Raw genomic sequence first — 25,985 nt, forward strand, 5'->3', positions numbered from 1 at the left:
TTAACTTATTATGTATTCAAAACCTTATATTATTATTATTTTATTTGTATGAAGTTAATATGGGTGTTAATAGATGAAAAATAGGATTGTGGTTGTAACTGTAATAAATTTTGCACACAAAAAAAAGCACACAATTGGAAGATAAATAAAATGACTGGCAATCCTTTTGTCTTTTCCCCCCCAAAATAGAAACTCTTCATAAACAGATGATGGACTTGAGGGGCTGGAAATGATTTAATCCAATCAAATTGTTATTTAAAGAATAGATAAAACCAAAACCATATATTGATTTTTTTTCTTAAAAAAACGTTTCTTAATTTTTCTGATGCAAAAGTACTTTTTTTTAAACATTGTTATTTTTTATATATTACTGTTATTGATACATTAAAATAACAAATATGTAGGAACTTTTAAACTGATTTAATACACTCTATATCAGTGTTTTTCAACCTTTTTTGAGCCACGGCACACTTTAACCTTGACAAAAATCCCGCGGCACACCAGCATCCAAAAAAAAATCAGAGATTCATGATGGTCTGTATTGATCGACAGCCCCCCCGCAATCTCACGTGCATTTTTGTGATAATTGTGGCCGGAAAAGCAGGAAGTTGCGGCTGTTTTTTCTAAGAGATGAAATGAAAGTTAAATTAGAAAATTTAGAAACTGTTTGTTTGTTGTGGTTTCAAGGCGTTTCGCAAGGACAACTCATTGTGCGCTGGGACACTGCGCTGGGACACCTTTAAGCCAATGCATCATGGGAGATGTAGTGTGAAAACTGCCGAAAACTTGCAGAAAGACTCGCGTCTCTGAGCTTCATTGTATTGTCCACTTGTTTCACGGTCTGACACCGGACTCTGTGGAAAGCTACACCGCTAAAGAAGAGCTTTAGCTGGCATTTTTGTTAGAACTGAGCGACTTTATCAGCAGAATTAAGAACAAGGAAGTGAAGACTTTAAGCACTTCTGATTGGTCAGACTGATGACATATGATTAAGCCTTCAAGAATGATTGGTGGAGACAGTTAAAGGGACGGGACTTTTCCGCAAACTGTCATAGCTGCAGGGAAATCGCGGTAGCGTCATTCTTATCAAAATTTCTTTAATAGAATTAAATAAACACAAAGAAAAAGTCATTTTAAGATCTTTTATATTCCTAACTACTCAGTGTTTTATCAGGGCCTGTTTAGATGAACAAAGAGCTGATATCCTGGAGATGGGAAATGTTTTTAGATCAGTGAATGATTAATGAGGGCAATCTCCCACGGCACACTAGTGTGCCGCGGCACACTGGTTGAAAAACACTGCTCTATATTACACTCACTCACCAATGGTGGCACTAGCTTAGCCATAGGGAAGTGTCATGCCCAAAGGCACTTTGGCAGGCAGAGCAGTAACCAAACCTGTGATCCTTTGCTATCACTGTGGCTGCTCAAACAACATTTGGGTTTATATTTAAAAAAAAATACATCGTATTGAATCAATTGTGATTTTATTTGTAATTGACACATAAAGTTGTCGGCGCTACTTAACGTGGCGGAGACTCCACAGCTGTGCGTCACGGATCACCCCTCATACCGAGGGGGGCGTTCCCGCTCCGTGTCTCCGTGGCGGAGCTCCGCGCTGCTCATTCCCACGGGCTGCTCGGAGGACACCAGGGCGAGGAGGAGGAGGAGGAGGAGTGCAGCTGGACCAGCCGAGCAGAAACAAGCAACGATGTTGGAAAAGAGCAGTTGTTTAGTTTAACTAGTGGCGTTCGTCTGAGACACATGTGAGAGGTGGAGGACCGCGGCGAACCCAGATGAGAGCGAGCCGTGCCGTGCCGTGCCGTGCTGGCTGCTTCTTCTGGCTGTAACGTCCGTCTTTTGTTAGCCTGGCATCTCTTCACTCCCAACATGGATCGCTCAGAGAAGGAGAGCAGGTCGGACGAAGAAGCCGATTATGAAGAAGAGGAGGTGGATCCCAGAATCCAGGTGGGCATTAAAAATAATCGTATTTATTTTAATTTTTACTGTCCCCTTCCCCCCCCCCCCCGTTAGTATTCAAATGGTAAAATCCACTGATTTGGGCTAACAGGAACGTCCTATCTTGTTACTGCCACCAGATTGTGTTTATTTTCTTTCATAGTTTGACAAGATTTGTGCTAAATATTATATTTATGTTTTTGCTTGCAATTTACTTTCATGTTTTTTCTGCAGCAGGTTGTGCTTATGAAACGTCTCCCCATAATACAATACACCTAATAATGTAAATCACAAAGTAGCTAAAATGGTCATTTAAAATTTCAAAACAAAATTAGATTAATATCTGTGTGATTTTCAAATACATCTTTGAAAAAAACCGAGTGCAATTGAACGCAACGTTTCTAAAACGTCTTTGTCTGTGCCTAAAAGAACATTTCAATGAGCTACACAAGTTCACAAACTGGTAATGCAAAAAAATAAAAAATAAAACTACCAGGAAAAAAATCCCAATGTCACCAAATTTAATATCTCGTATCTGAGGATGTTTTGTACTATAGTGTCTTTAGATGATCCTCATGTCATCACATTTAAGGCAGAGATAGGGACAAATCATCAAAGGATGAATCGCTGACTAAGATAGTTACTGCAGCAGTTTTAAAAAATGTAAAATGGTAAAGGATGATGGGATTGGACTCATCCACTGAAGGGCTTGGGTGCTCCTAACACCCTCATTAGAAGCCAAACTGTCTATTTTCTGAGCTACAAAAAGACTATTCATAGACCTTCACCTTTTTAGGAATATGCAAACAAAATAGACATTTCATCTCATTTTTTTCCCCTCTTGCTTCCTCATGCAGAACTGTCGGTTCATTTTCAGAAAATATTGGAATTTGCTTGGATTTTTCCTTTTTTGATTTATTTTTAAAGCGTTTCCAGTGGTCTTTTATGGTGATGATGCCGTTTTTTGAGCCAAAAAAAAGAAAAACGAAGCTAGATCATAGTTTCTGTAGAGCAGCAGAAACTATGGGCAAAACAATAAAGACTTTAAATGGTTTCCATGTTTGCTCCTGTCTTGTGAACTTCAAAATGCTGCAGCAGGGATTATGTCGCAGTAAATCTGTGTATCTATATAGTTTATAGCCTATCAATCTTTTTGTCATTGGTAGTCAAACAAAACCGGTGATTTAGGATAAATCCTTATCCTCTTGTACATTTGGACTCTTGTTTATGGTATTTAGAAGTCGACATGCTTCCCCCCCCCCCCCCCCCATTTGCTTTATCTTTATTTCTTTATCCATCTTTCTCCTTCAGGGAGAGCTGGAGAAACTTAACCAATCCAGTGATGACATCAACAGATGTGAAACAGAGCTGGAGGTCAGTGCATTTCAACATCATCGGTTCTGTTTGGTTCTGTTATTGATGCTTGTACGCAGGTTTGTGCTTGGACGCTCAGGTCCTTTTATTTATCTTTTGTTTTGTTATTATTATTTTTTTGGCTATTGTTTAATATGAAATTGACATATGTGACACAATATCTTTTTAAGTTTTCAAAATCTGATAATTCACATAGAATCCTTAGCAAATTGAGAAAAAATAACTATGAAAGGACTACAAATGTACTGTATTTCTATATAAAAAGTGGCCTTTTGTTGTTGGCTGTATTTACTCTGATGGAGCAAAGTTCAGGTTCTGTCGAAGCGTCTTTTACATAACACGGTCTTAAAGTTAAACCAAGTCAAATCCGAGCACAAGACCTTGTTTTTAACACGGCTTTCAACTGATCTTTGATTCTCACTAAAAGCAGAAAAGGCTGATGACTTCTATTTATGTAGGTCAGTGACATTCGGTCCTGTTATAAAGCAAGTCCAAAGTCCGGTTGCAGGTCAGAGCTCACCGTCTGAAGAGGTTTCCTTAGAAATTCTGTTTTCTGTGTCTGCACCGACATTGGGGGAAAGTGTTCAATACACGTCTTCACCTCCTTTTAGATGCTTCTTTATGTTTTTCTTGAACTAAAGGGATGTTTGCGACTCTCTTAACTTTGTGCTGAATGGTGCTTTAACCTCTTAATGCGAGCAGATGCACCTCGTAAGCCACAGCAGTTATTGCGCTTCTTTAGACAAAAACGCTTTATGTTCCCCCATAAGAATATCAACTCTAACCCGTCATTTTTCACATCTCTGTCGGTTTCTGATGGCGAATGGAAAGCTGAAGTTATACGGACAGATGGGTACTCCACCCAACCCAACAAACAATGTGCTGAAAAAGGCCAGTTGAGGAGGTCAAAGTGTAGTAACCAACGTGTTCAGTTTAGTGCATCCACGGGTTTAAAAAAAAAAAAGGCCATCAGGCCTTGTTGTTGAGCTTTCGGTGCATCCCGTCATGTATGTTTTTGGTGTGAACTTGGACGTCTTGACTTGGGAGTCGATTCAAATTTGCTCCATATAAAAGACGGAATCCGGTGGTTTTCTTAGGAACTGCAACATATGCAAAAATGACTTATGCACGCTTTTTGATGAAGGTGTTTAGGAACTGAACGGCTTTAAAAAAAAACAGAATGCGAATGATGTTTTATAGAAAACATTTTCTCATAGGTTACCTTTTCTAAAACAATCCAGCATTTTACATTCAGTCCTGCCAACACCTTCTGTTTGCTTTACACCACGATTTCCTGTTTTTCTTTGATGTAAAGTCCCTGGAAAATTCTGGACAGCCCATCTTTTTACTGTTTGCTAATGATTGACGGTCCCTGATGTTCTTATGTTGAGACATTTCTCTTCAGCAAAAACGGTGTAGCTTTGTTAAAAAAAAGCCGTTTTTGTGCTTTCAGACATTCTCAGTTTTCTAAAGTTTGTCCGTTTGCGTTTAGATTTTCCAAATGTGTCTTTTTTTTGTCTTCCCCCCCCATACAGAAAAAAGTGCAGGTGGACGTCTATTTTATTTAGTGACTACAATGGAAAGCAAAACTGCAACCGTCAGGGAGCAAGTTCTGTCCTGTCCCAACTGAAAAACAAACATGCAACTCCAGAAATCACATGACGTCTACATTTCCCCATGAAAATCCTCTTCTTTTACCCATATTTTAGTGTCATCTGTCGGCGGCCTGACCAGTTTTTTGGTTTTGTTCTGACTTAATAATTTAGAAACCTGAAAGACGGTAAACTTTGTGAGATTTTAATGACTGTGAGCGTTTCTCTTATCCCCAGTGAGGCCGGTTATCTTGCTTTATTTTATTTTTTCTTCATGAAGTGGTCAGAGGTGGTGTTGTGACTGAAGCAGGGTTTAAAATAAAAAACCTTTTATAAAAAAACAAAAAAAAAACTTTAAGGTTTTGACATGAAGCCATGCGTTACTGAAAATAAATCAAAGTTTGAGAATAATTCAATTCAAATGTGTCCGAGGTTTTGGATTCTATTGTTGGGTGTTAGTTTCTCCCCTTTTTCCTAGTTGGTCACAAGTAAAATAAAAAATACTAGGAATTTCAAATGCTGACTCTTGACGTTTACCATTACAACTGACCAACCCTGTTGTAATTTTGTTTTCAGGGTGCGCAGAACTTTAAAAAAGGTCACAATTCTTGCCATTTAAGCGCTTTAATGTCACGTAGTGACCATTTCCCTGTGGATCTGCTGTCAAACGGAACCACACTAAAAATGCTTTCTTTGATTTCTTTCCTATTATAATTATGCTCCAGCTCATTTCATTATAAAATATTACTTTGGTAAAACATTATGTGGAATAAATTTTAAAGAATGAACGTCACGTTTTTGCAAGGCAGAAGTTATGTACATTTGCTGCAAAAATGACTTTTTACATTACATTTCTGAAACCACTTACTGTCTAAAAATACAGTCTGTCTCGCTGTAACAAAATAATCTTCAATTCTTTTTTTTTATTTTTTATTGATCATACAGAGCTTTAACGTGTTTAATTTCCTGGTGCAGTTTGACATGTCCACACTTTTAGTCTAAAAGCTTTTATAGGTTATATCGTCATCGTAATCGCGAGTTTTCCTCACATCGTGCAGCCCTCATTGGAACACTATGAACTTGTTTTTGGGGCTTTGCTCTTTTGAAAATAACCTCTAATGATTCTTTCTGGTGATGTTGGAAAAGTCTTCTCTGATCTGAGATTTGGGAGAATCTAGAATATCTCACCAAGTCGTTGAGGCTCTTTTTGAAACTCTTCGACTAAAGCAACAAGACTTATGATGTCTGCCAGGATTTTCTTGTTTACGATCTCCTCGACACAAAAACAATCTAGTGAAACTAATCAGATGATAGCAGACTGTGTAAATAATGGATTTGTTTGCTGAGGCGTCAAGAATACTCAGTCAATTTCACTTTGTTTAAACAAATAGAAGCCAAATCAGCAAGTTTGACTTCAGCCTGCAGATGATGACAGGAGTTTAGCCTGTTCTGACATGAAGATCTGTTCAAGGGAAATGCACACAGAGAGAGATGTGATAGAGAGGCATGTTGGTAAATGAAGATGGGAATCTTTATGGTCTTTTCATTGGTTCAATTCAGTCCAATTCAATTTTATTTATATAGCCCAAATTCACAACAATAGTCGTCTCATTCGTACAAGTAATTGTAAAGTAAACATAAAATCAAAAGGATCATGAATACATAGAATTCAATAGGAAAATACGAAACTTAACTAACTTAACAGACTAAACTAAAGTGGGCATCCCTGCCCTAAGACCCTCCTTCACGGTAAGGAAAAACTAAAAAAAAAGAAAAAGAAATGCATTGGTAAGTACGTAAGTACATTTTATTCCTATATGCCTTTCACAGACAGAAGTTACAAGGGTCTTCACAGGTTAAAATATATAATGCATATAAAAACATAAAAGAGATGAGGTGACCTTTTGTTTCTAAGCAAACTATTTGGCAAAAAAGTCAAGAAATACATTTGAAAAATATGTATATATTATGCTAAAAGTCCTGTTTGTTTGTCAAGGATGCTGAGATGCATTCTAGACAAACTGCAACTTTTCAAGAGGCTTTGATCTTTTTATGCATGTAGAGGGTGTCTGTACTCACATGGATCCATTTAAGTTTGATGGTTTAAAAGCTGGATCCACCCATCCATCCATCCACCCATCCACCCATCCATCCACCCATCCATCCACCCATCCATCCATCCATCCATCCACCCATCCATCCATCCATCCATCCACCCATCCATCCACCCATCCATCCATCCAGAGAGATTAGAGATTAAATGCTGGTCTTGATTGAGTTGGCTTTGGGGTTTTCCCGTGTTTATTGGGACGGACTTGTTCTCATGAAATCTGTGTCAGCTCCATCTGGTCCTTGCTGTGACCACTTTCCTCACTTAAATGAACACTAATAGATGTAGATTGTTTATTTGGTACTTTTTTTTTTTGTAAATTAGTGGCTTTTATTGTTTGTCTTCTGAATGGTATGGATTTGTTTTGGTCATCTTTCGATTTCTTTTCAAAGCATTTTTTTCTCTCTGCTCCTAATTTACAACAATTTCAATAAAGAAATGCTCAGAAATGCATTTTTGAGCCTAATTTTCTTTTTTTCCTCCATCATAAGAAAAAGGCTACAAGAAGATGTTAGAAATGGGAAAAAACACAATTTTGGGCGTCTTTCAGCGCATGAATGTAGTTTGATCCATTCTTGGCAATTGGTAGAATAAATCATCTTGTAATTTCAGTTCAGCTTCCCTCGTCAAAATTGGAGATCAGGAAGTTAAATATGTTAATTGTACTTGCTGATATCCCTGATTGTAATGATCTGCTTGGTTCCGTCTCCCAGGATGCACGGCAGAAGTTCCGCTCTGTTCTGGTTGAGGCCACAGTGAAGCTGGATGAACTGGTGAAGAAGATCGGCAAAGCCGTGGAGGAGTCCAAACCGTACTGGGAGGCCCGCAGACTGGCCAGACAGGTTGGTTACTGAAGGAAGGCATGAAGGAAGGGATGTAGGGGTAAACAAAAAAAAATGTTTCTGCTGCTCTGAAGCCCAACAAGTCTCAGCTTGCAGACACGGAAACTGAAACAACTGATGAAGATTCTTCATCCTCAGTCGTCCTTCTGGTTTAAACCCTGAGACACAAGATATCCTAGATTTAGATGAGGATGAGCTCACAGTGTGTTACAGCAAAAATAATGATCGCCACACAGTAAAGGGAATTAATAAGCTACACCTGGCTTTTGTCCACCCACTCTGAGGTGTGGTCTCTGCAGTTAGGCTCAACAGGGCCGGGCGTGCAAAAATATGGTTCGTGCAAAAATATGGTTCTTGTGAGCTAAAGTTCCAGTCAATTTTAGCAGCAACTGACATGGTTTAGGAGCTAAACAGACCATGACCCTAAAAAACACTTGGGTCTCTAATAAACAAGTAAATGGACTGTTTCATTGTTCTAAATTTGAATAGTGTAAAAATGTTGTTACTGATTGGACTCGCCCCAGTTCTCTCTCCTTCTCAAATGTGGCCTGTTTAAACCGAAGAGATGTGCTCTAAATTCTCCTCAGTTACAGGGTGAGAGGACTGAAACTACAAAATAATTTGAGATCTCGTTTTCACTTCCTTTTTTAGGCTCACCCGCTGTTTGTGGTTTATGCAGATTAGGGGAAGAAGCCACCTGTCCTATAAAAAAATCCATCAGAGACCTGCGCTTCTGATTCTGGGCTTCATACCATAAATCATAAAAGCTTGGCTTTATTCGAGTTTTTTGTTGTTTTTTGGATTCTTCTATAAAGAAAATGGTTCCTGTCAAAAAGTGTTATTGTGAAAGTTGTTATGGTGAAAGAGTTTCTGTGACTCTGCAGTTGGACTTCTCTCTTTACATCATGTTTGTACTTTTGTAACCTTTATAAACAAAGTTCACTGAAAACCTTCTGTCATGATCAGCAGCAGGGAAGTACCAGGATTATTATAGCTTGTAGGTCTTTTGAACACTTTGACATTTACCTTATTTATTCCTAAAGAGACGTTCCTATGTAAATGTGGACATTTGCAGGAAGTTCTGACCTAAATGAATGACACATAGAAGCACTTATGCTGTTTGAAGGGCCTGATGCCTTTCAGCTCAAACATAACTAGCTTTTGACTTTGTATTTTTCTGCACCTTACACTTTAAACTCTGCCATCTAAATGTAACCTGCTGTTGTTTGGTTACCTAAAGCGAATGTAGATGAGGCAAGAATACAAAGATGAGCACTGATGAGATGTTTTCCAGGAACATACATTGAGATGACAGAAAAACAAGTTTTTATTCTCTTCACATCTTAAGTCTCTTAAAGAAATAGGGCGATCTGGCTGATTTGACAAAAACAACTATCTCGTTCTTCATAAACTGCTAGTTTAGGATTACCTGCTTTTCTTACCTATACAATGTTCCAAAAGCTTTTCTTTCTGTGGTGCATAAAAGAGAAGCAACTTTATACTTTTGAGTCTGCTCTTCATAGAAGTTTAACAGTTTTACAAAAATTGCATTCCCAAACTCTGGAGCGGTCTGCTTCTGTTGACTCATCTTAGGCTTCTAAAACTCACTTGAAGACTTTTCTATTTTGTTTTATCCAGTTGAAATTTTTCCACTTGTATTTTGAAGCCCTTGTTTATTTTTCTGGGAGAAAGTGCAATAAAAGTCAGCTTTGCTATTCTCAAACTTTGTCTTTTGGGGAAAAATTTCCTGCCATGTTGATATTTTGCAGCGTATGCTTTGTTTGGTTCAAAAGTGGACGCGGAGGCACAAATTTCCTCTGAAGCTGGAGGGACGACTTTACCCAACATTGTCTTCCTTTCTGATATTAGCATTTATAACCATTACATTCTATTTATGCCAATATCGGCATAACAATGGGTTACTAACAGGTAGTGAACCACCTGAGAACACCATTTATGAAGGATTAGCTCACCGCATTTCTCTGCTTTTAAAAGAAATAAAACATTGAACATTTGATGAAAACAAACCTTTTATGTCTTCTTAACACTTCAGAAGTTTCTTGGATGTTTTAATTTAGTAGTTTTTGAGTTTTCCTCTTCCCTTTTCTGTCTGTTTTTTCTTTTTTTTTTTTTTTTTTTTCTTCCTTTTTATTTAACTTGTCCTGTCCAACAGCTAGGCAAACAGATGAGAGCTGAGGGCCTCTTGTGTTGGACATATTTTATTTTAACTTTTCTGTCTTTACTGATTCCCTTTTGGTGATTTTAGTAAGATCCAGGCATCAAAACTGCCAAGTTTATGCTAGCATGCGGCTGTGTATCACCGGGTTAGAGGTTTGAAAATAGTCTATTAAGCTTTTTATCTTCTGGCCTTCATAAACTTTTTTTTTTTTAAATCTGATGGAATATTATGAGGCTGCTTTATGGATGCTTTTATCTTTGTCTTGAAGCAAACATAAAAGAGTCAGCAGCACTTTTGAATGCTCTTTCATGGCTGAAGACTGAAGCAAACACGAATCTTTGAAGCAAATTTCCCTCAATTAACGAAGCCAAAACTTTACATTTTTAGAGCCTTGTTGATCCCTGAAAGGGATAAGATGGTGGTTGGTAGAGAACGGCTGTATGAATGCAATCGTTTGGGCCGGACATGCTCTACTGTTGCACCATTATTCTCCACAGAGTTTGGAAAGTGTTTGTTGCATGTTCGAGATGATGATGCAAACATGCTTTTAGCTAACATTTCCTGAGAAAGAGGACGTTTCTAACATCAGAGCTTCACTTGGTACATAACCTGTACTGTGCTTCTTGTTTGATTAGCTGTTCTTTTGGAGGGGAAGTAAGTGGAGTGACTCTGGATTTACTGCTGGATGGACACAAAGGCCTCTGTCTGATTTAGATTTAAGTGTTTGTACATCTTTCAGTAAAACTCTTAGATTAATGATTCATAAATGAGTTTTTATCCTAAAACACAATCCTGAGTTTTAAAATATTGATAAATATCTAATAAACATTCTTGTTGTTTGTGTTTTTTTTGTGCAGTTTAATATTTATCCTCTGATGCTGAAGATGCCAGTTTTTCACATTCCTTTCCTACTTCTTTGTATTTAGAGGAAAATAGTTATTTAGGCAACTAAATAGAAGATTTTCAAAAGTTTTATCAGCTGTTTTAATGTTTAACCACCAAAATCGAACCCATTTGCCGCCTGGACTTTGATTTCTGTGAAAACCTTAATGATTTTTCATCATCTCCGTTCAGTTGTTGACTGGACTGAGTCCCGTTGCTACAGATTGCCTCACAGTTGATCCTCGTTGGTGTTCAGATGCAGAGCGTTCTGCTCCTGCTGCTTCATAGCAAGCCCACATCCATTCATCCACAGATTGCTCCTGGGATTTGGTATGACATGACTGTGCCGATCGTGCTGAGCGTGTTTCAGGGATGTCAATGAGCGTCTCCGGTCTGCTGCATGTCAGGCGTTACCCTTGATGTTACATTTATTTTCGTTTTCTGACAGATGAGGCCAAGATGAGATTAAATGTTTTTCCCAAGGACCTTTTTTAGTTACTGCTGCTTTAATCAATGTTTTGGCTTCCACGGCTTATTTTATCCATCTGCTTTTGTCAGAATAAAATCATTTTTGTCGGCTTCCTAGTGTTTGAGGTGACTGTCATCAGAAGCTGTCAAGTCCAACACTTGGTGACACAAAGTGTCCGCCTCAGGACTGTTCTGGCGGAGGCCATCAATGTTTCATGAGTGAAACTCGTGACCTTTCTGGCAGAGAGAAATGTCTCCAGACAGAAAATCATCAGAGAGCTTTAAGCTCCACTTTTTCATTTTGATCTCAACGATAAAGGTCGCCCAGGTGGTTCAAAGAGAGCCGCAACGGTGAGAGCATTAGAGACCTGAGGAACCATCCGTTTTTCGATCTGAGATTGAAAAGACGAGATCTACACTGCCTCAGGAAACCTCATTTGAATTCACTTACAGTGGGTTAAGATTTAGTGTGAATCATTTTTCTTTATTAAACATAAACACATGACCGTCCCTTTACTCGCACTTGAACAAGAGGCTGTAAGGATCCTCTGGCCTCATGTGAAGTGGCATTTTCATTGTTTTTTTGAGGCGCTGCGTGCATGTCAAAGCTTGAAAGGGGACTCTTTCTAACAAAGTCGACAGGATTTCCTTCTGCTGGATAACAGATGTGACCGTTTCTTTGGGAACCGCAGAGAGTAGAGCTGCAGTGACGGTATCGGTTTTGTATTACGATGAAGATTTGAAGTAGGGGTGTGCCAAAATATCGATTTGGTGATATATCGCGATATTTAGTCCTGTAATTGATTCTCGATGCGTCTTTATCAAGTATCGACCTTTTATGTACGTTTAAAGATCCTGTAAAACATGATATTAACCATCCTTTGGTAAGACGATTCTTCGGAGGGTAGATAGGGTGCCCTCGTTGCAAGATTGGCTGTCGCGGGCGGACGAAGAGGAATGCACATTCAAACAAAGATGGCGGAGAGGAAAGACAAGGAAAATAGAGAGAGCAGCAAGTTAAAAGACGCGCCGGCAGCATTGAAGCTGCATCACACGGAGTTGTGTGACAAAGCCGTGGTTATTGCTGGCCTGAAGCCGACACAGCCCAGCGCGGATACCTTTTTCTAAAGCAGCAAAATCTGAAGGTGTGCCAAAGTGTTTGTAGGAGGCGGGGCAAAAGAGGCAGAAGCCAACATGATGTCTAAAGACTAGCGATAAGAAAAATGTCAACAAATTGAGACATCAGGATGATGATGATGCCTTGATGTCTGGGTTTTCTGTGCAATGAGACTATATATCTGGTGGAATCATCTGATATATTGCATATATAGTCAGAATGCTTTAGACAAGATTCTACATTTGTGCACTCAACCCAGTAGAAGTTCAATCAATAAAATCCTTTTTGGAGAGATTCCCCTTTCAGGGAACAGAATGATCTTAACGAAAACCCATCCTGCCTTTCCGGATAGATTAACTTTGTAAGGGTTGAGTATTCCTTTGATACAGGTGAGACTTTGAGAGTGGACAGCTGGAGCAGCAGTGTGTAAATGTGGTGATAAAATGGGTTAAAGTGTGTTTTAGCCTCAGTGTGACTGCTATAAAATCAGATACGTAAACGTCAGCGTCAGCGTTCTAGGATAAGGCTGTGCATTCCACTCCAGCACAGCAAGGAAAAGTGACTAAAAGCAAAAATATGCTCTCATTTGACCCATTTTCTTCCTGACTGAAGCTTGGTTGACTGCTGGGCGGAGTTTCATCAGCGAACACTGAAACGGTTGGATTTCAATTCAGAGGAATAATTTGATTTTTTTAATCATTTCATTCAGTTTCTATTCTATTCTTACATTTTTATTCATAAACTAGTTTTTATTATGAAAAGCCCTTTCACATAACTAGTGATGTAAAATAAACTATAGTAGAACTTTCCTTTCTACCTTTATTAAGTTTTGCATCAAATACCACTGAGTGGAAGAAAAAAATTGGTCAATCGTCTTTTTTGTTTTTGTTTAAGTCTTCATTTCTTTTGTTCTCGAGGGGAATCGAGGAAGTTTCTCTCTACAGTGAAATGTACATTATAAATGAAAAAATGCACCGTAGTTCCTTTCTTTTTTGCATTGTGTTCTTGTTTTTTCTGTTCTTCAAAAGTCTGCTAAACAAATCCGTGACGGGAACCTGTACTCGTTGTAGATCCGGATATTGCTGCTTCTGCTTCTGCTTCTTTGTGAGTCTCAGTCGTAGAATCCCCTTTCAGTTCTGCATTACTTGGTCGTTATCTTCTTTCTGTAGACTCTTGACTCTCTGACCTTCACAGTACGGTGCAATGATCTAAATATGAATAACTAATGTTGAGAAGTGTGGAGAGACTATGAAGCTGGCGTGCAGAGAGGATTTAGAGGAGACGGCGAAGCCTTAACTGGAAGAGGAGGAATAGAAAATCAGAAATGTTGCAAAAGGCAGAAAGACTAAGATGAATATTGAGAGTGACGGGTTGGAAGAAACGGTAGAGGGAGATGTGGATGAATGCAGAGATGTGAGAACTGTGGAGATGGATGGAGGAGGACAGGGGAGTGGAAGAAGCCGAGTCATGGCCGGGGATGCTAGAAAGAAGTGATCTGAAGAAAGTGAAGACAAAGTGGTGTTTGCCTCAGACCGGTATAGCATTTCTTTTGCCTATAACAGGTCAAAACTGTGGCGTCGAGAGCCTCTGTTGACGGGCAGACCTTGTTTTGCTGTCTGTGAGCCCTGAGGCCACGCCGGAACTAAAGGAGGATGTCAGACGTGTGAGGTGACTCCTGCCACGTCTACAAAGGTTTCTTTCTCTGTCGTTTTCATTGTCCGGACATGTTTTATAAATGTTACATAAACAGTGTCAGAATTCAAATCAACAACATGTAAAGGTCATGTAAGGGTTCATTCTGACAAAAACATTTAAAGTGGATTTTTGTGTGTGTGTGTCCTCACAATAACTGATTTAAGTGCACCTCCTGAACCATAGTAGGGCATTTGACCTCCATATTTCTATGGAAAGTCAACTAAACTAAAACCCATATATCGAACTGTTTTATTCTTTGTGGTTTTATTCTCCGCATCACTTTGTGAGCGTCGTCTTTGAACTCATCAGAGTAGACAGATTCTTTCCACCAGCGAACACGTGAAACTCTGGAGAAAAGTAGGGCAGAAGAAAAAGAACAAGAATCCTTTTTGATTTAAGAAGAATGTGAAAAATATGACACAGTTCTAGTCAAACCCACCAACCAAGGAAAATGTGTGGAAAGATTGAATGTCTTTGGGCTACGAGAGTCTATCTGGCTCTTTACTGTTGCCACTGAAGCAGCTCCGTCCTACATCTGTGGTCATAAAAGCCGGTGAACCTGACGGCCTCAAGTGTTAACGGAGACGGGATCACGTTTTTCACCAAAATAGGGACGTCATCCGATTTAGTTTCTTCTGAATCGCATTCATGTCAAAGCACTAAACGGAAAAGTAAGAGGAACAAGTCCCGTCAGGGGGCTGTTAATCCAGTCAGATCCAAATCGGTTTAATCCAATTCAGTCTGTTTTGACTGCGTTTAAAGTCCCACTCACATCAGATTTTGATCCATTGAAAAAATAAAAAAAAACTGTTGTTTTTTTATTTCAAGAGTTCATTAGAAATTTGCCTCTGAGCTGTGGGCGGGACCACTGGTATGTTGGAGCAACCCCGCCCCCCTTCCCCTCTTTGTTGCTGACAGCTTATTTTTTCTTCTGCTCCACAATCACAAAAATTTGAATAAAGACATAAAAATGCAATTTAAGCTTAATTGTCGTAATATCCTCATCATAAAAATACTACAAGAACATGTTACAAACACACAAAGACGATTTCCATCGGAGCGGGTCTGTTAAAAGAGCAAATGTGAGAGACAAACGGAGGAACTCCACACATTCTGGAACAATCTGCAACAATTAACCTTCATGATTAAGGTCTAGCAGTGAACTTCCTTTACATCCCGTCCAAATGAAGAGTCCAACTGAAAACCTCCCACTGTTCATGGCAGCGACTGCTGTGTTGGGTAACAGGAACCGATTGGATTCTCTCTGTGTGAACGCGGTTTTCAAAACGCCTGTGAACGAGTCAAAGATCCACATGACTGTAACAAGCGGGGGTTGTTTGGATCCTGCTGCACTGGCATTTGGATGCGCAGAGCTAATGACATTACAGGGAGCATGTGGTGATGTCAGAGAGCTTGCAGACGGAGGAGAAATCTGATGAAGACGGCTTGTGGCTTCCAGCGTCAGTGACTGACAGGTTCTTGGAAATTTTCAACTCTTCTGGGCCTCATCATCACAAACACGGAGGGAGGAATCAAGACCAATAAGAAAAAAATTCGGAGATTGGAATAATTTAATTTCTAAGCGATTCACATTTGAGATCTTTAAACACCGCAAAACTTGATTACTGACTTTTTTTTCTTTTTGCAAAAAACATGATATTCATTATAAGCTAATTTATCCAGTTTGAACTGGTGAAAATAAGCTTTATTTTTATGGTTTGCAGTTTGGCCTGAGTTTGCTCTAGTTTACGTAAAACCAAGATTGTTTTCAAGCCTTTTTTCTAACCCTACATAGCCCTAAATGACCAGCAGGCACAGGGCCAGTCACACATCTCTGTATTTAGTGACAGCTGCAACTTTTCTCTAAACCTGTCAAGTGAACCAAAGTTTTCCCGTCTGCAGCTTTTCTTTCTATATCTATAACCCTAGAAGAGCTTAGCCAATCTACTTTTCTTTTCTCTGTTATTTTGTTTATTTAAAAAAGTTGTCTTGTTTTAGGTAAAACAGCATATTTTGTGTTAAATATGAGTTTACTTTGTTCTAAACCTGAGGTTTTTTTGTGGTTCTTACATGTTTAAAGTCCCACTCCAACCATATTTTTTTCTATTGTAAAAGCATTCCCATCGGTCTTTTAATTAGGATTATGCCATTTTAGCTCAAATCAATCTTTTGGGTTGTGGGTGGGACTGCTGGCATGGTAGTTTGTCTAGCTAATTTCCCAGCATGCCTTTTTTATGCTCTCTCTTGCTTTAACATCTGCCTCATAAGCCCAAGCTAACATTAGCGTAGCAATAATGGAAGTATCCAGCCGCACAGCTTAGAGGCAGACGGCAGCTCAGACGAGGAAAATGAAGACCTTAATTCATCTATTTGTCTGCAAGTGGAGGATCGAGAAGTGTCCACGGCAGCAGCTGTGTCACAAGTCCGAGCTTTTTCAAACATCCGGTTTCTATCTGCTACTGATCCAACGTGACTTTAACGAAGAAATGCTCAGAGACGCAGTTTTAATCTAAAATTCTTTCATACGTGTCCTCCATTATGAGAAAAATGCTACAAGAAGCAAAAACACCACTTTGGAGTGGATCTTTAAAGTTTCAGAATGTCCTGAAATTTATGACTAAAAACTAAGATATACTTTGAAATGATTCTGCTGGGCCTTTCAGGTTCAGGAAGAAAAAATGTCACTGGAAATATTAGAATATAGTGGATGTTGCTCTGCTGCATGGGAATAACTAAAGGAAATTGGGATCAGGGAAGAAAACAGCAAACAAAAAGCATTCATCTGTTGAAACAATGGAATACTTAGAATGCAGAGATTCATTCCACATTGTTACTTTTGTTCCTGTGAATTAAAAACACAGAATAGAAGAGTTTAAATTCTTCTAACGTTTGAATAATATATATGCTTAAGGTATACAAATAAAAGCTTTTACCTAACTGCTACTACAGGTTCTACCAACTATTTAAGGACTTGAAGTAAAAGCTTGGTGCCTTCTTTACCTTTGTTCACATTTAAACAAAACCAACACAAATGACTCCAACAATTAGTTAGTTCCCTTAACAACTCTTCAGTGATTTGGGGTTGCTGTCATGTCTGCTTGTGAGCAGATTTCACACGTCTAGCCTCAGAGACCACAGCGGCAGACGAGCGCTGTGATGTTCCAGAGGGTCGGCGCTCCCGCCGCCAGCATGACAGCAGCTTTATCTGCTGCTTGCTGCTGCGCCTGACGTGCATCCCAGAGATCACAGGAATGAGATCAGGAGCGTCTCCTGCAGCTGGAGAGCTGTGCTGTTGGTGTTTACTTCTGCAGAGATTTTTAGTAACTTGGAATCAGATGTTTTTGTTTATGTATTGGAGCAGATTTTTTTTTCCCCTCAGAGATGTGAAATCAATTTATCAAAGGTTAAAAGAGGATAAAACTAGTCAGTGTTCATGTGAGAACTGGTGTGAACCAAGCAACAAAAATCAAATGGAATCAGATGTTTTTGTTTATGTAATGGAGCAATGTTTTGTTATTTTTCTTAACCCTTGTGCTATCTTAGATGACCCCACGCTTGCATTGACGTGTTCTCCCTACCATGACAAAGGTGGATAAAGGTGGAAAGATTTCATGTAATCCATGGACACCAGTGAAGATCACAAATCATTGAAGAAAAAAGGTTCAGAGCACTGTCTAGTGGGTCTAGATGACCCAACTCCCAACGTTAAGGTGCCTAGGATGGCAAAAGGGTTAAAGGAGAAAAAATATCTGATCCCAAAAAACGTAAATGTGACATTACATTTTCCGTCTGTTTTTGATAAAACTCAAAGACAATCCCCAAAAGATCCTTCAAAATAAAGTTCCCAATTACACTCCTGACTGAACTCAAAGTAACATTTATTCAACATCTAAAATTCAAATTCAATTCAAATTTTAGTTTTTCTGTTCACACTGATATTTACCAAAGAGTTCAGGAAACTGGAACAACAAGCTGTAATGAATAATCTCTTTGAACCTTATTAATAACTCTCTATCTGTGTGTTCAGGCTCAGCTGGAGGCCCAAAAGGCCAGCCAGGGCTACCAGAAAGCCACAGAGGTTCTCCGTGCAGCGAAGGAAACCATCTCTCTGGCTGAGCAGAGGCTCCTGGAGGATGACAACCGACAGTTTGACTCTGCTTGGCAGGAGATGCTGAACCACGCCACACAGAGGGTGAGCTCGGGCTGCCTGCTTTGACCATTCATAGTTTTTTTTTAATTTGTTTAAACTCATTCCGCCGTTTATCTCCTTTTTTTTCCTAAGACAGCAACAATGTGAACTATGAAACTTAAAATTTGCCTCTTCTAGAACTGTTATGTTGATCCATCTTAAAACAAAATCAGTTCATTTCATTTGAAACGTCATAAAATGTATTCATCATATTTACTGTCAAAGGCACAAACAAAGATGAAGAAAAAAGCTGTTTTTTTGTGTCAGCTTTATAATAATAAATGCATTATTTTTGTTGAGTTTAAAGTTCACTTTTTGTATTAATTCTTTTGCAAATGATGAGAAAATGCTTAATAAAATCCTCTGCTGGTTCTCCCTCGTCTCTGAAAGCTCTTCTAATGGCGAGTTCTGATTGGCTGTTACAGGTAATGGAGGCAGAACACACCAAGACCAGAAGTGAGCTTCTACACAAGGAGACGGCGTCCAAATACACGGCAGCTACCAGCTGCATGAAGCAGCTGGAGAAGAAGCTGAAACGAACCATCAGCAAGTCCAAGTAAGAGTTTTGATCTCAGATTCCATAAACACACAAGAAAAACGAGTATTATGAAACAGGAACACTTACCTAAAAATAGTCATATGACTTTTATTTTTCTGTATTCAGACGCGTTTGCTTATTTTATTTCACATAATTTCATCAATCAGTCTCTGCCAGGCTGTGAAGGAAGCACAGCCTGGAATTAGCCGTGATGCAGCTTCCCCTTTCCGCTGAAACTCTTGTCACAAAGCTGGAGGTTTAGCACGAACAGCCAGGTGTTTAGGAGGAAGTGTGAACCAATGCGGTGAAAACACACCTGCAGCAAGTCACATGAGAGAGAAAACACACAACCCACATGCAGAATGTCCCCTTATTCTTTGCACTAGATCCTCTAAGGCAGAAGCCTGCAGTCCCACAAACCCAAACGTGCTGAAAACACCTGATGCAGGTGGAGAAAAGGGGCTGTTGGATCATCTGACCTCCTTTCTGTTCAACCAGTTTGTCCTTTTCTAGACCACCTTGTCTTTGATTTCAACAAGTTTTTTTTATTTTTTATTATCAAAATTCTTTAAAAACACATATTACAAAATACTACTTATTATTATTATTATTGCCAAAGTTTGTTCATTGGTGAAGAAATGTAATTATTATAAACTCAAAATCTAAAATCTATAAATCTCATGGCATTCATGGAGGTGCAGCTAAAAATCCGAGCTAATAAATGACTAAAAATAGGGTTAATAATAACATATGTCTCTACGTCGGAGTAATAAGTTGCTTCAGTTCTGCTCTACGTTTCACTTTTCCTCCTCTTTAGTTTTATGTGGGTCAGAAGTGACCATAGAAAGGAGTGGAACATTTGTTTCACGTGGCTTTTCACAGAAGCTCATTGTAGTTGTGTTTACGTGCCAACATCAGCACTTTGCAGCTGTTGGATAACACGCAAACACGTCCTCCTCTGTGGTCGCGCTCCAGCATCCAGCTCAGCCTCCTCTTCTGCTGTTTTCCTGCTAATCCTTTACTGTCGGTTCAAATCAAAAGCAGATCCTGTTGATTCTGATCCAAAGCGTTCTTTAGCCATCGCTCTCTCGTCTGTCCTACAAAGCTCTTCAGCTCCCAGTCTTCTGTGGGGTTGCCATGGTGATGATGTGGGTGCCGCTCTGATTTTCTGGGTTGCTGTGTATTCTCCCCCCTCTGATCTGTTCTCTTCCTCTCACCTGACTTCTCATCTTCTTCCTCCTCCACAGGCCGTACTTTGAGATGAAAGCAAAGTATTACCTGCAGCTGGAGGTGAGTAAAAACGACTTCACAGTCTTGACTTTTTAACCCATGTGCTATCTTAGATGACCCCAACCTTACATTGACGTGTTCTCCCTACCATGACAAAGGTGGATAAAGGTGGAAAGATTTCATGTAATCCATGGACATCAGTGAAGATCACAAATCACTGAAGAAAAAAGGTTCAGCGCACTGTCTAGTGGGTCTAGATGACCCAACTCCCAATGTTTAAGTGCCTAGGATAGCACAAGGGTTACATTGTTTATTTGAATACTCTTTCATATTTTCAAGTCCACTTCAATACTTAAATGTCAGATCACTGCATACAGACTTGACTTTGCAAGAAAAGCCTGCTTTAAGGTAAACCTTTGTTTCCTCTTCTGTCCCTCAGAACCTGAAGAAGATTGTCGACGAGCGGCAGGCCAAACTGTCTCAGGCCAAAGGCGAGTACAAAGCGGCCCTCAAAAACCTGGAGACCATTTCTGACGAGATCCACGAGCGCCGCCGCAGCAGTTGTGCGATGGGCCCCCGGGGGTCGGGCGTCGGTGCGGAGCGCGACAGCGTCTCCGGAGACGACATGTCCAGCTTTAAGATGGAGTCGGATGGAATCTCTAGTGAGTAAAGGCCGGTGACGATGGTGACGGGTAGCTTCGGCTCTAGAGTCATCCTCAGGACGTTCACAGCTAGAAACAGAAAATATTTGATTAAAGTTAAAACTCCTCTAAACCCATTTACAGGACGGAGAAATCCGAGTCAGTGAGTCTGATGAGGAGGCAAAGAAAAACAGTCCAGATGAAGACAAAATTCCTACAGTGTGCAGAAAAGTCTTCCTTATCCCTTGTGCCATCCTAGGCACTTTAACATTGGGAGTTTGGTCATCTAGCCCAGTGTTTTTCAACCAGTGTGCCGAGGGGAGATGGTCAGGTGTGCCGTGGGAAATTGCCCTCATTAACTGATCTAAAAACAGTTCCCATCTCCAGGATAACAGCTCTGTGTTCATCCAAACAGGCCCTGATAAAACACTGAGAAGTTCGGATTATGAAAGATCATAAAATACTTTGTGTTTATTTAATTCTATTAAAGACATTTTGATAAGAATGACGGTACCGCGATTTAGCTGCAACTAAAGCCGTTTTCTGAAAAGTTCCGTCCCTTTAACTGTTTCCGCCTATCATTCTTGGAATCTTAATCACATGTCATCAGTCTGACCAATCAGGAGTGGTTAAAGTCTTCACTTCCTTCTTCTGAATTCTGTTGATGAAGTCGCTCAGTTCTAACAAAAGTACCAGCTAAAGCTCATCTTCAGTGGTGTAGCTAGGCACCATGAAGCTCAGAGAGTCTTTCTGCGTTCAGCGGATTATTGAACTACATCTCCCATGATGAATAGGGTTAAAGTGACAGCGTGAGCATCTCGGCGCTCAATGAGTCTCTTCTCTTCACGTCTTGAAACAACAACGAACACACATCAAACAGTTTTAAATCTTTTAACTTAACTTTTATTACATCTTTTAGAAAAAACAGCTGCAGCTTCCAGCTTTTTCTGCCACAATTATCACAAAAATGCATGTGAGATTGTGGAGGGGCTGTAGATCAATACAGACTATGAGTTTCTCCTTTTTTTTAAATTTTTGAATGCTGGTGTGCCGCGGGATTTTTGTCAAGGTTAAAGTGTGCTGTGGCTCAAAAAAGGTTGAAAAACACTGATCTAGACCCACTAGACAGTGCTCTGAACCTTTTTTCTTCAATGATTTGGGATCTTCACTGGTGTCCATGGATTACATGAAATCCTCTCCACCTTTATCCACCTTTGTCATGGTAGGGAGAACACGTCAATGTAAGGATCGGGTCATTTTGACCCCATAGGATAACACAAGGGTTAAACTTCTCCAAATGAGGCTGAATGGCATCACAACTGAATCCATTGATCTTTCTGGTTTTATTAAAAAAAAAAAAAAGAAGAACAGATTATAGTTCATATGAAGACACTTGTGCATCCCACTAGTTTGGGAAAATCCAGGGTGTTGTAACCATGGTAACATCGGCCCATTTTAAGCATGTGCCGATTTGTAAGTGAAGGGAAAACGTGAGGCTGAAAATAACCCGCAGACACTCTCCGTGCGCTCACATGCTCCGATCTGTGAAAGCGGGAGCTTTCTTTGGTGAGGTGACACTGTCAGGACCTCACAGCTTCGTTTGGTACGCCCTCATGACCCGTTTCTCTGCCCTGTTCTCCATTTCTTTTCAGTCCCTAACTCCTCTTCTTGTTTTTTGTTTCCCACTTCCGTTCTTCTTCCTTCGTCCTCTACAGTGGTGTCTGAGTGTTTTGACGATGACCCGTGTGGGGGCGGCAGCATCGTATCGGAGGAAGACTGCGAGACTCGCTCCACCGGCAGCCTGGGTTCATCTCCCAGCAGCCCTCAGGAGCTCCTGTCCCCCTGCCCTTTCGTCAGCTCCTACTCTTCCTTTGGCATGTCTTCATCGGACTCCCCATCGCCCACACCATCCTCTTCTTCCTCCTCGTCCTCCCCAGCTCCCACGTCTCGACCCTGCAGCCTGGACCTGCCCAGCACCGTGACTCTGTCGGACTTCGGCCTGATCTCGCCCGTGCTGGGACCTCGCAGCGCGTGCAGCGGGGCGTCATCGCCCGAGTGTGACCTGGAAAGAGGTGGGTCGTGACACGGTTTTCCAGGTTTACCCACTTGATCAGAAATCGGACTAGAAACGGTGCAGATGCAGCGTTCACAGAAGAAAAGCATCAGACAAAGGCAAAGTTGTTGCCTCTGACATTTGGAGCAAATGAGAAAATGTGGTTTTGTTAAAAAGGACAAACGTGCTCTTACGGTGTATTTTCTGTTCTAAAACCAGCCAAATGTTCTAAAACCCACGTGTTTAGCAGAAATCCAGACATTTAATTTTTTACTCTTAGCCCAGTTAGCTGATCAAAATAAGAAAATCCAGTGGAAGTGTAGAAGAGCTTTTGCTGGGAAGGTCCACACGAATCACTGCTGCATGTCTGGACCTGCTGAATACCTCAATGCTGGGATCACCTTTGTGTTTTGGCTGCTATGATGTAGGGAGGGACGAGTGAGAAGTTCAGTCATAAGCTTCATAACTCATAAATCTGTAGCGTTTACAGAATACTCATTCTATCATTTTTGGTTCAAACTTTGAAAAATCATTTCTTCTCCTAACTACTGTATGATGGAGTATTAGGTCCACTGTTCAAAAAAAAATCACCATTTTGAGAATAAAGTCAGACAATTATTAGGAAAAAAAAGAGCAAAATTTCATGTTAATAAAACAGTAAAATTATGGTTTTTATCATTTACAGAGAAAACATCATTCTTTCTCAAACATAAAGTTGTCATTTTACTTTAAAACAGTTTGAAGCATTAATGTAAAACTTTATTCTTGTAAAGTATTGAAACTTCTATTTTCATTATTGTATGACTTTGGTCTCATAAGTTTTTTTCTCAAAATTTTGTAACTTTATTCTCATAATTTTAGACTTTGTTTCTCATAAGTGTACAACTTTCTCTTTATTGTACGACTTTATTCTCGTCAAATTTGACTTTATTCTCATAATTGTAAAGCTTTTTTCTTAAATGTACAACTTTTCTCATAATTGTGCTTTTTTTCCTTTTAAGGCAGTGTGTAATATTCAGTCATAATTTTACGTTTAAAGGTCAAATCCGTTTATATACTTATAAAGTTGAAAAGAAAATGTTTTTACTGCAAATCCAGTTTCATTATTATAGAGTTTATCATCCTAGCCACTAAAAAAAAAAAAAAAAAAGAAACCAAATGGTTTTGCTTTTGATGTAATGATTCCTAAAAAACAGTTTGAGATTCGAATGTCGTCTTTCCTCCTGCAGGCGACAGAGCGGAGGGAGCAGAAGGCGCCCTGGACAACGCTCCGCCCACTAATAACAACGTCCTAACCTCCAGCACTAAGCGAAGCTTCAGCTTGGAGACCCGCTTCAGCTTTCTGAACCTGCGCCGCCCGCGAGCCAACTGCACCAGAAACGTGGACGGCTGCTCCCAGAAGATGGAGGCGGGCCCAACCGTGGTCCTGCTCAAAGGAGTCTGAGGAGCAAAAAGAGAATCTGAAAACTATTTATAAGCTACCTGCCACTACTGCACTCCATCCCTAACCTTCAAACAGAGACGCTGAGGTGACCCCCACCCCTTCATGAGCACTGTACCCCTGGACAGCTGGAAACATGAGGAGCGCTCTTACTTTGAAAATCCTACATTTGAAATGTAAAAACATTTGTCCTTTAAACACTTAAAGGTTTTGTCACAAAACAAAAGAATCCAACATCTGAGCTTCTGCTGAAACTTATGCAGAGAGCGTGTGGACCGTGGTGATGAAGAGCGTCCTCCAGCATGCGGTACCGGTAGCACACGGCCCATGTTCTGCTTCCTTCAACACCTAAAACCACGACGGGACAATCATCACTGTCTTTTTAATCTGTTCTCATGTGTTCGATAATGCTGTATTTTCTGATGTTATGTATCTGATGTTCACATTTAGGATTCAAACGTAATAAAAATGTAAAAATATTTCAAGTTTTTGTTCTTTGCTAAACTTTTTACAAGTAGAAACCATTTGAAACATTTCAAATAACCCTTGTGCTATCTTAGATGACCCCACCCTTATATTGATGTGTTCTCCCTACCATGGCCGGCCCTCCCTATACGCGAAATACGCAGCCGCGTAGGGCCCCCGCCACCACCAGGGCCCCGAAGTGGCGAAAAAAAAATAAAAAAGAGCCAAATCTGGCAACCCATTTCATAGCACATCCGTACCAACGTGCGCTCTGAATGCTGTGCAAAAGAAAGTTGGCTGCACTTTAATGATTGCCCCCTTCAACACACCTGAACCAATCTGGCAACCCAAATGATGACGTTACGCCACTCTTAGCAAATTTTGTTTCAATAAAGTCTGGAAAAAGAAAAAAAACGAGCACATTTTGTCACGTTGATCAACGCAACAATAAGAGAACTTTATGCCAAATAGACTTTATCCATCAGGAGCTGAAAAAAGATGAAAAATTTAAGCATCAGTCACAAGGTAAGTTTGGAGGATGTTGGGGCCGTATTCTTCTCCTGCCTTTCTGTGCAGCTGCGCGATTTACGTAAAATACGAATCAATCCGAGGTGAAGATTGCACAAAACTATCCCGTTTGTCGTAATTTCCAATGGAAAACTAGAAAATAATTCTGATACCCAAGTTTCCAAGATGAGGTCAGACATGACCTTCCAAAACGGCGGAGAGCAGAGAAAAGTAAACAATGACAACGGTGGCTGATAAATAAATGTTTTAACTCACGTTATCGTATTGGCTAATTATTTTTGCTAACACATATTAGTGCGATCTGCATTTTCCGGTTTATGTCAGTATAAAAACTGCTGTTTATCTGTTATAGACAGTCAGGCAGTCTGACTTTTACAACAATGAGTGTGTCTTAAATCTTGCATTAGCATGAAATATGGAGAATCAAAACTGCCAAATTCAAACGGGAAATACATTTTCTCATTTATAAATGATGAACAAAATAAATGTACTAATTTTAAAATTATGAACATACAAAATAATAATAAAGAAGTGTATAAATGTGTATATTTCCATTTCTACTCAAATTAGTGTTCACATTTATTATTTATAAATGGGTACATTTATTTCTTATATGTATTTTGCAGTTTTGGTTTTACATAATGAGGATGTTTTGCACAGTTTCTTCTGCTCTTAAAAAGTA

General features: G+C 39.8%; 1 protein-coding gene across 1 annotated transcript; it reads left to right on the forward strand.

Annotated features, from left to right (window-relative positions):
• Positions 1-1,362: 1,362 nt before the first annotated feature.
• Positions 1,363-24,789, forward strand: sh3bp5b (SH3-domain binding protein 5b (BTK-associated)). Its single transcript, XM_023964253.2, has 9 exons — positions 1,363-1,968; positions 3,271-3,333; positions 7,749-7,877; positions 18,246-18,410; positions 18,833-18,963; positions 20,193-20,235; positions 20,615-20,837; positions 22,532-22,888; positions 24,099-24,789. The coding sequence occupies exons 1-9, from the start codon at positions 1,891-1,893 to the stop codon at positions 24,311-24,313; spliced, it is 1,404 nt and encodes a 467-aa protein (XP_023820021.1). The 5' UTR covers positions 1,363-1,890; the 3' UTR covers positions 24,314-24,789.
• Positions 24,790-25,985: the final 1,196 nt, after the last annotated feature.

This window comes from Oryzias latipes, chromosome 16, assembly GCF_053564925.1.
Source record: "Oryzias latipes strain Hd-rR chromosome 16, Olatipes_Hd-rR_3.1".
Lineage (NCBI taxonomy): Eukaryota > Metazoa > Chordata > Actinopteri > Beloniformes > Adrianichthyidae > Oryzias > Oryzias latipes.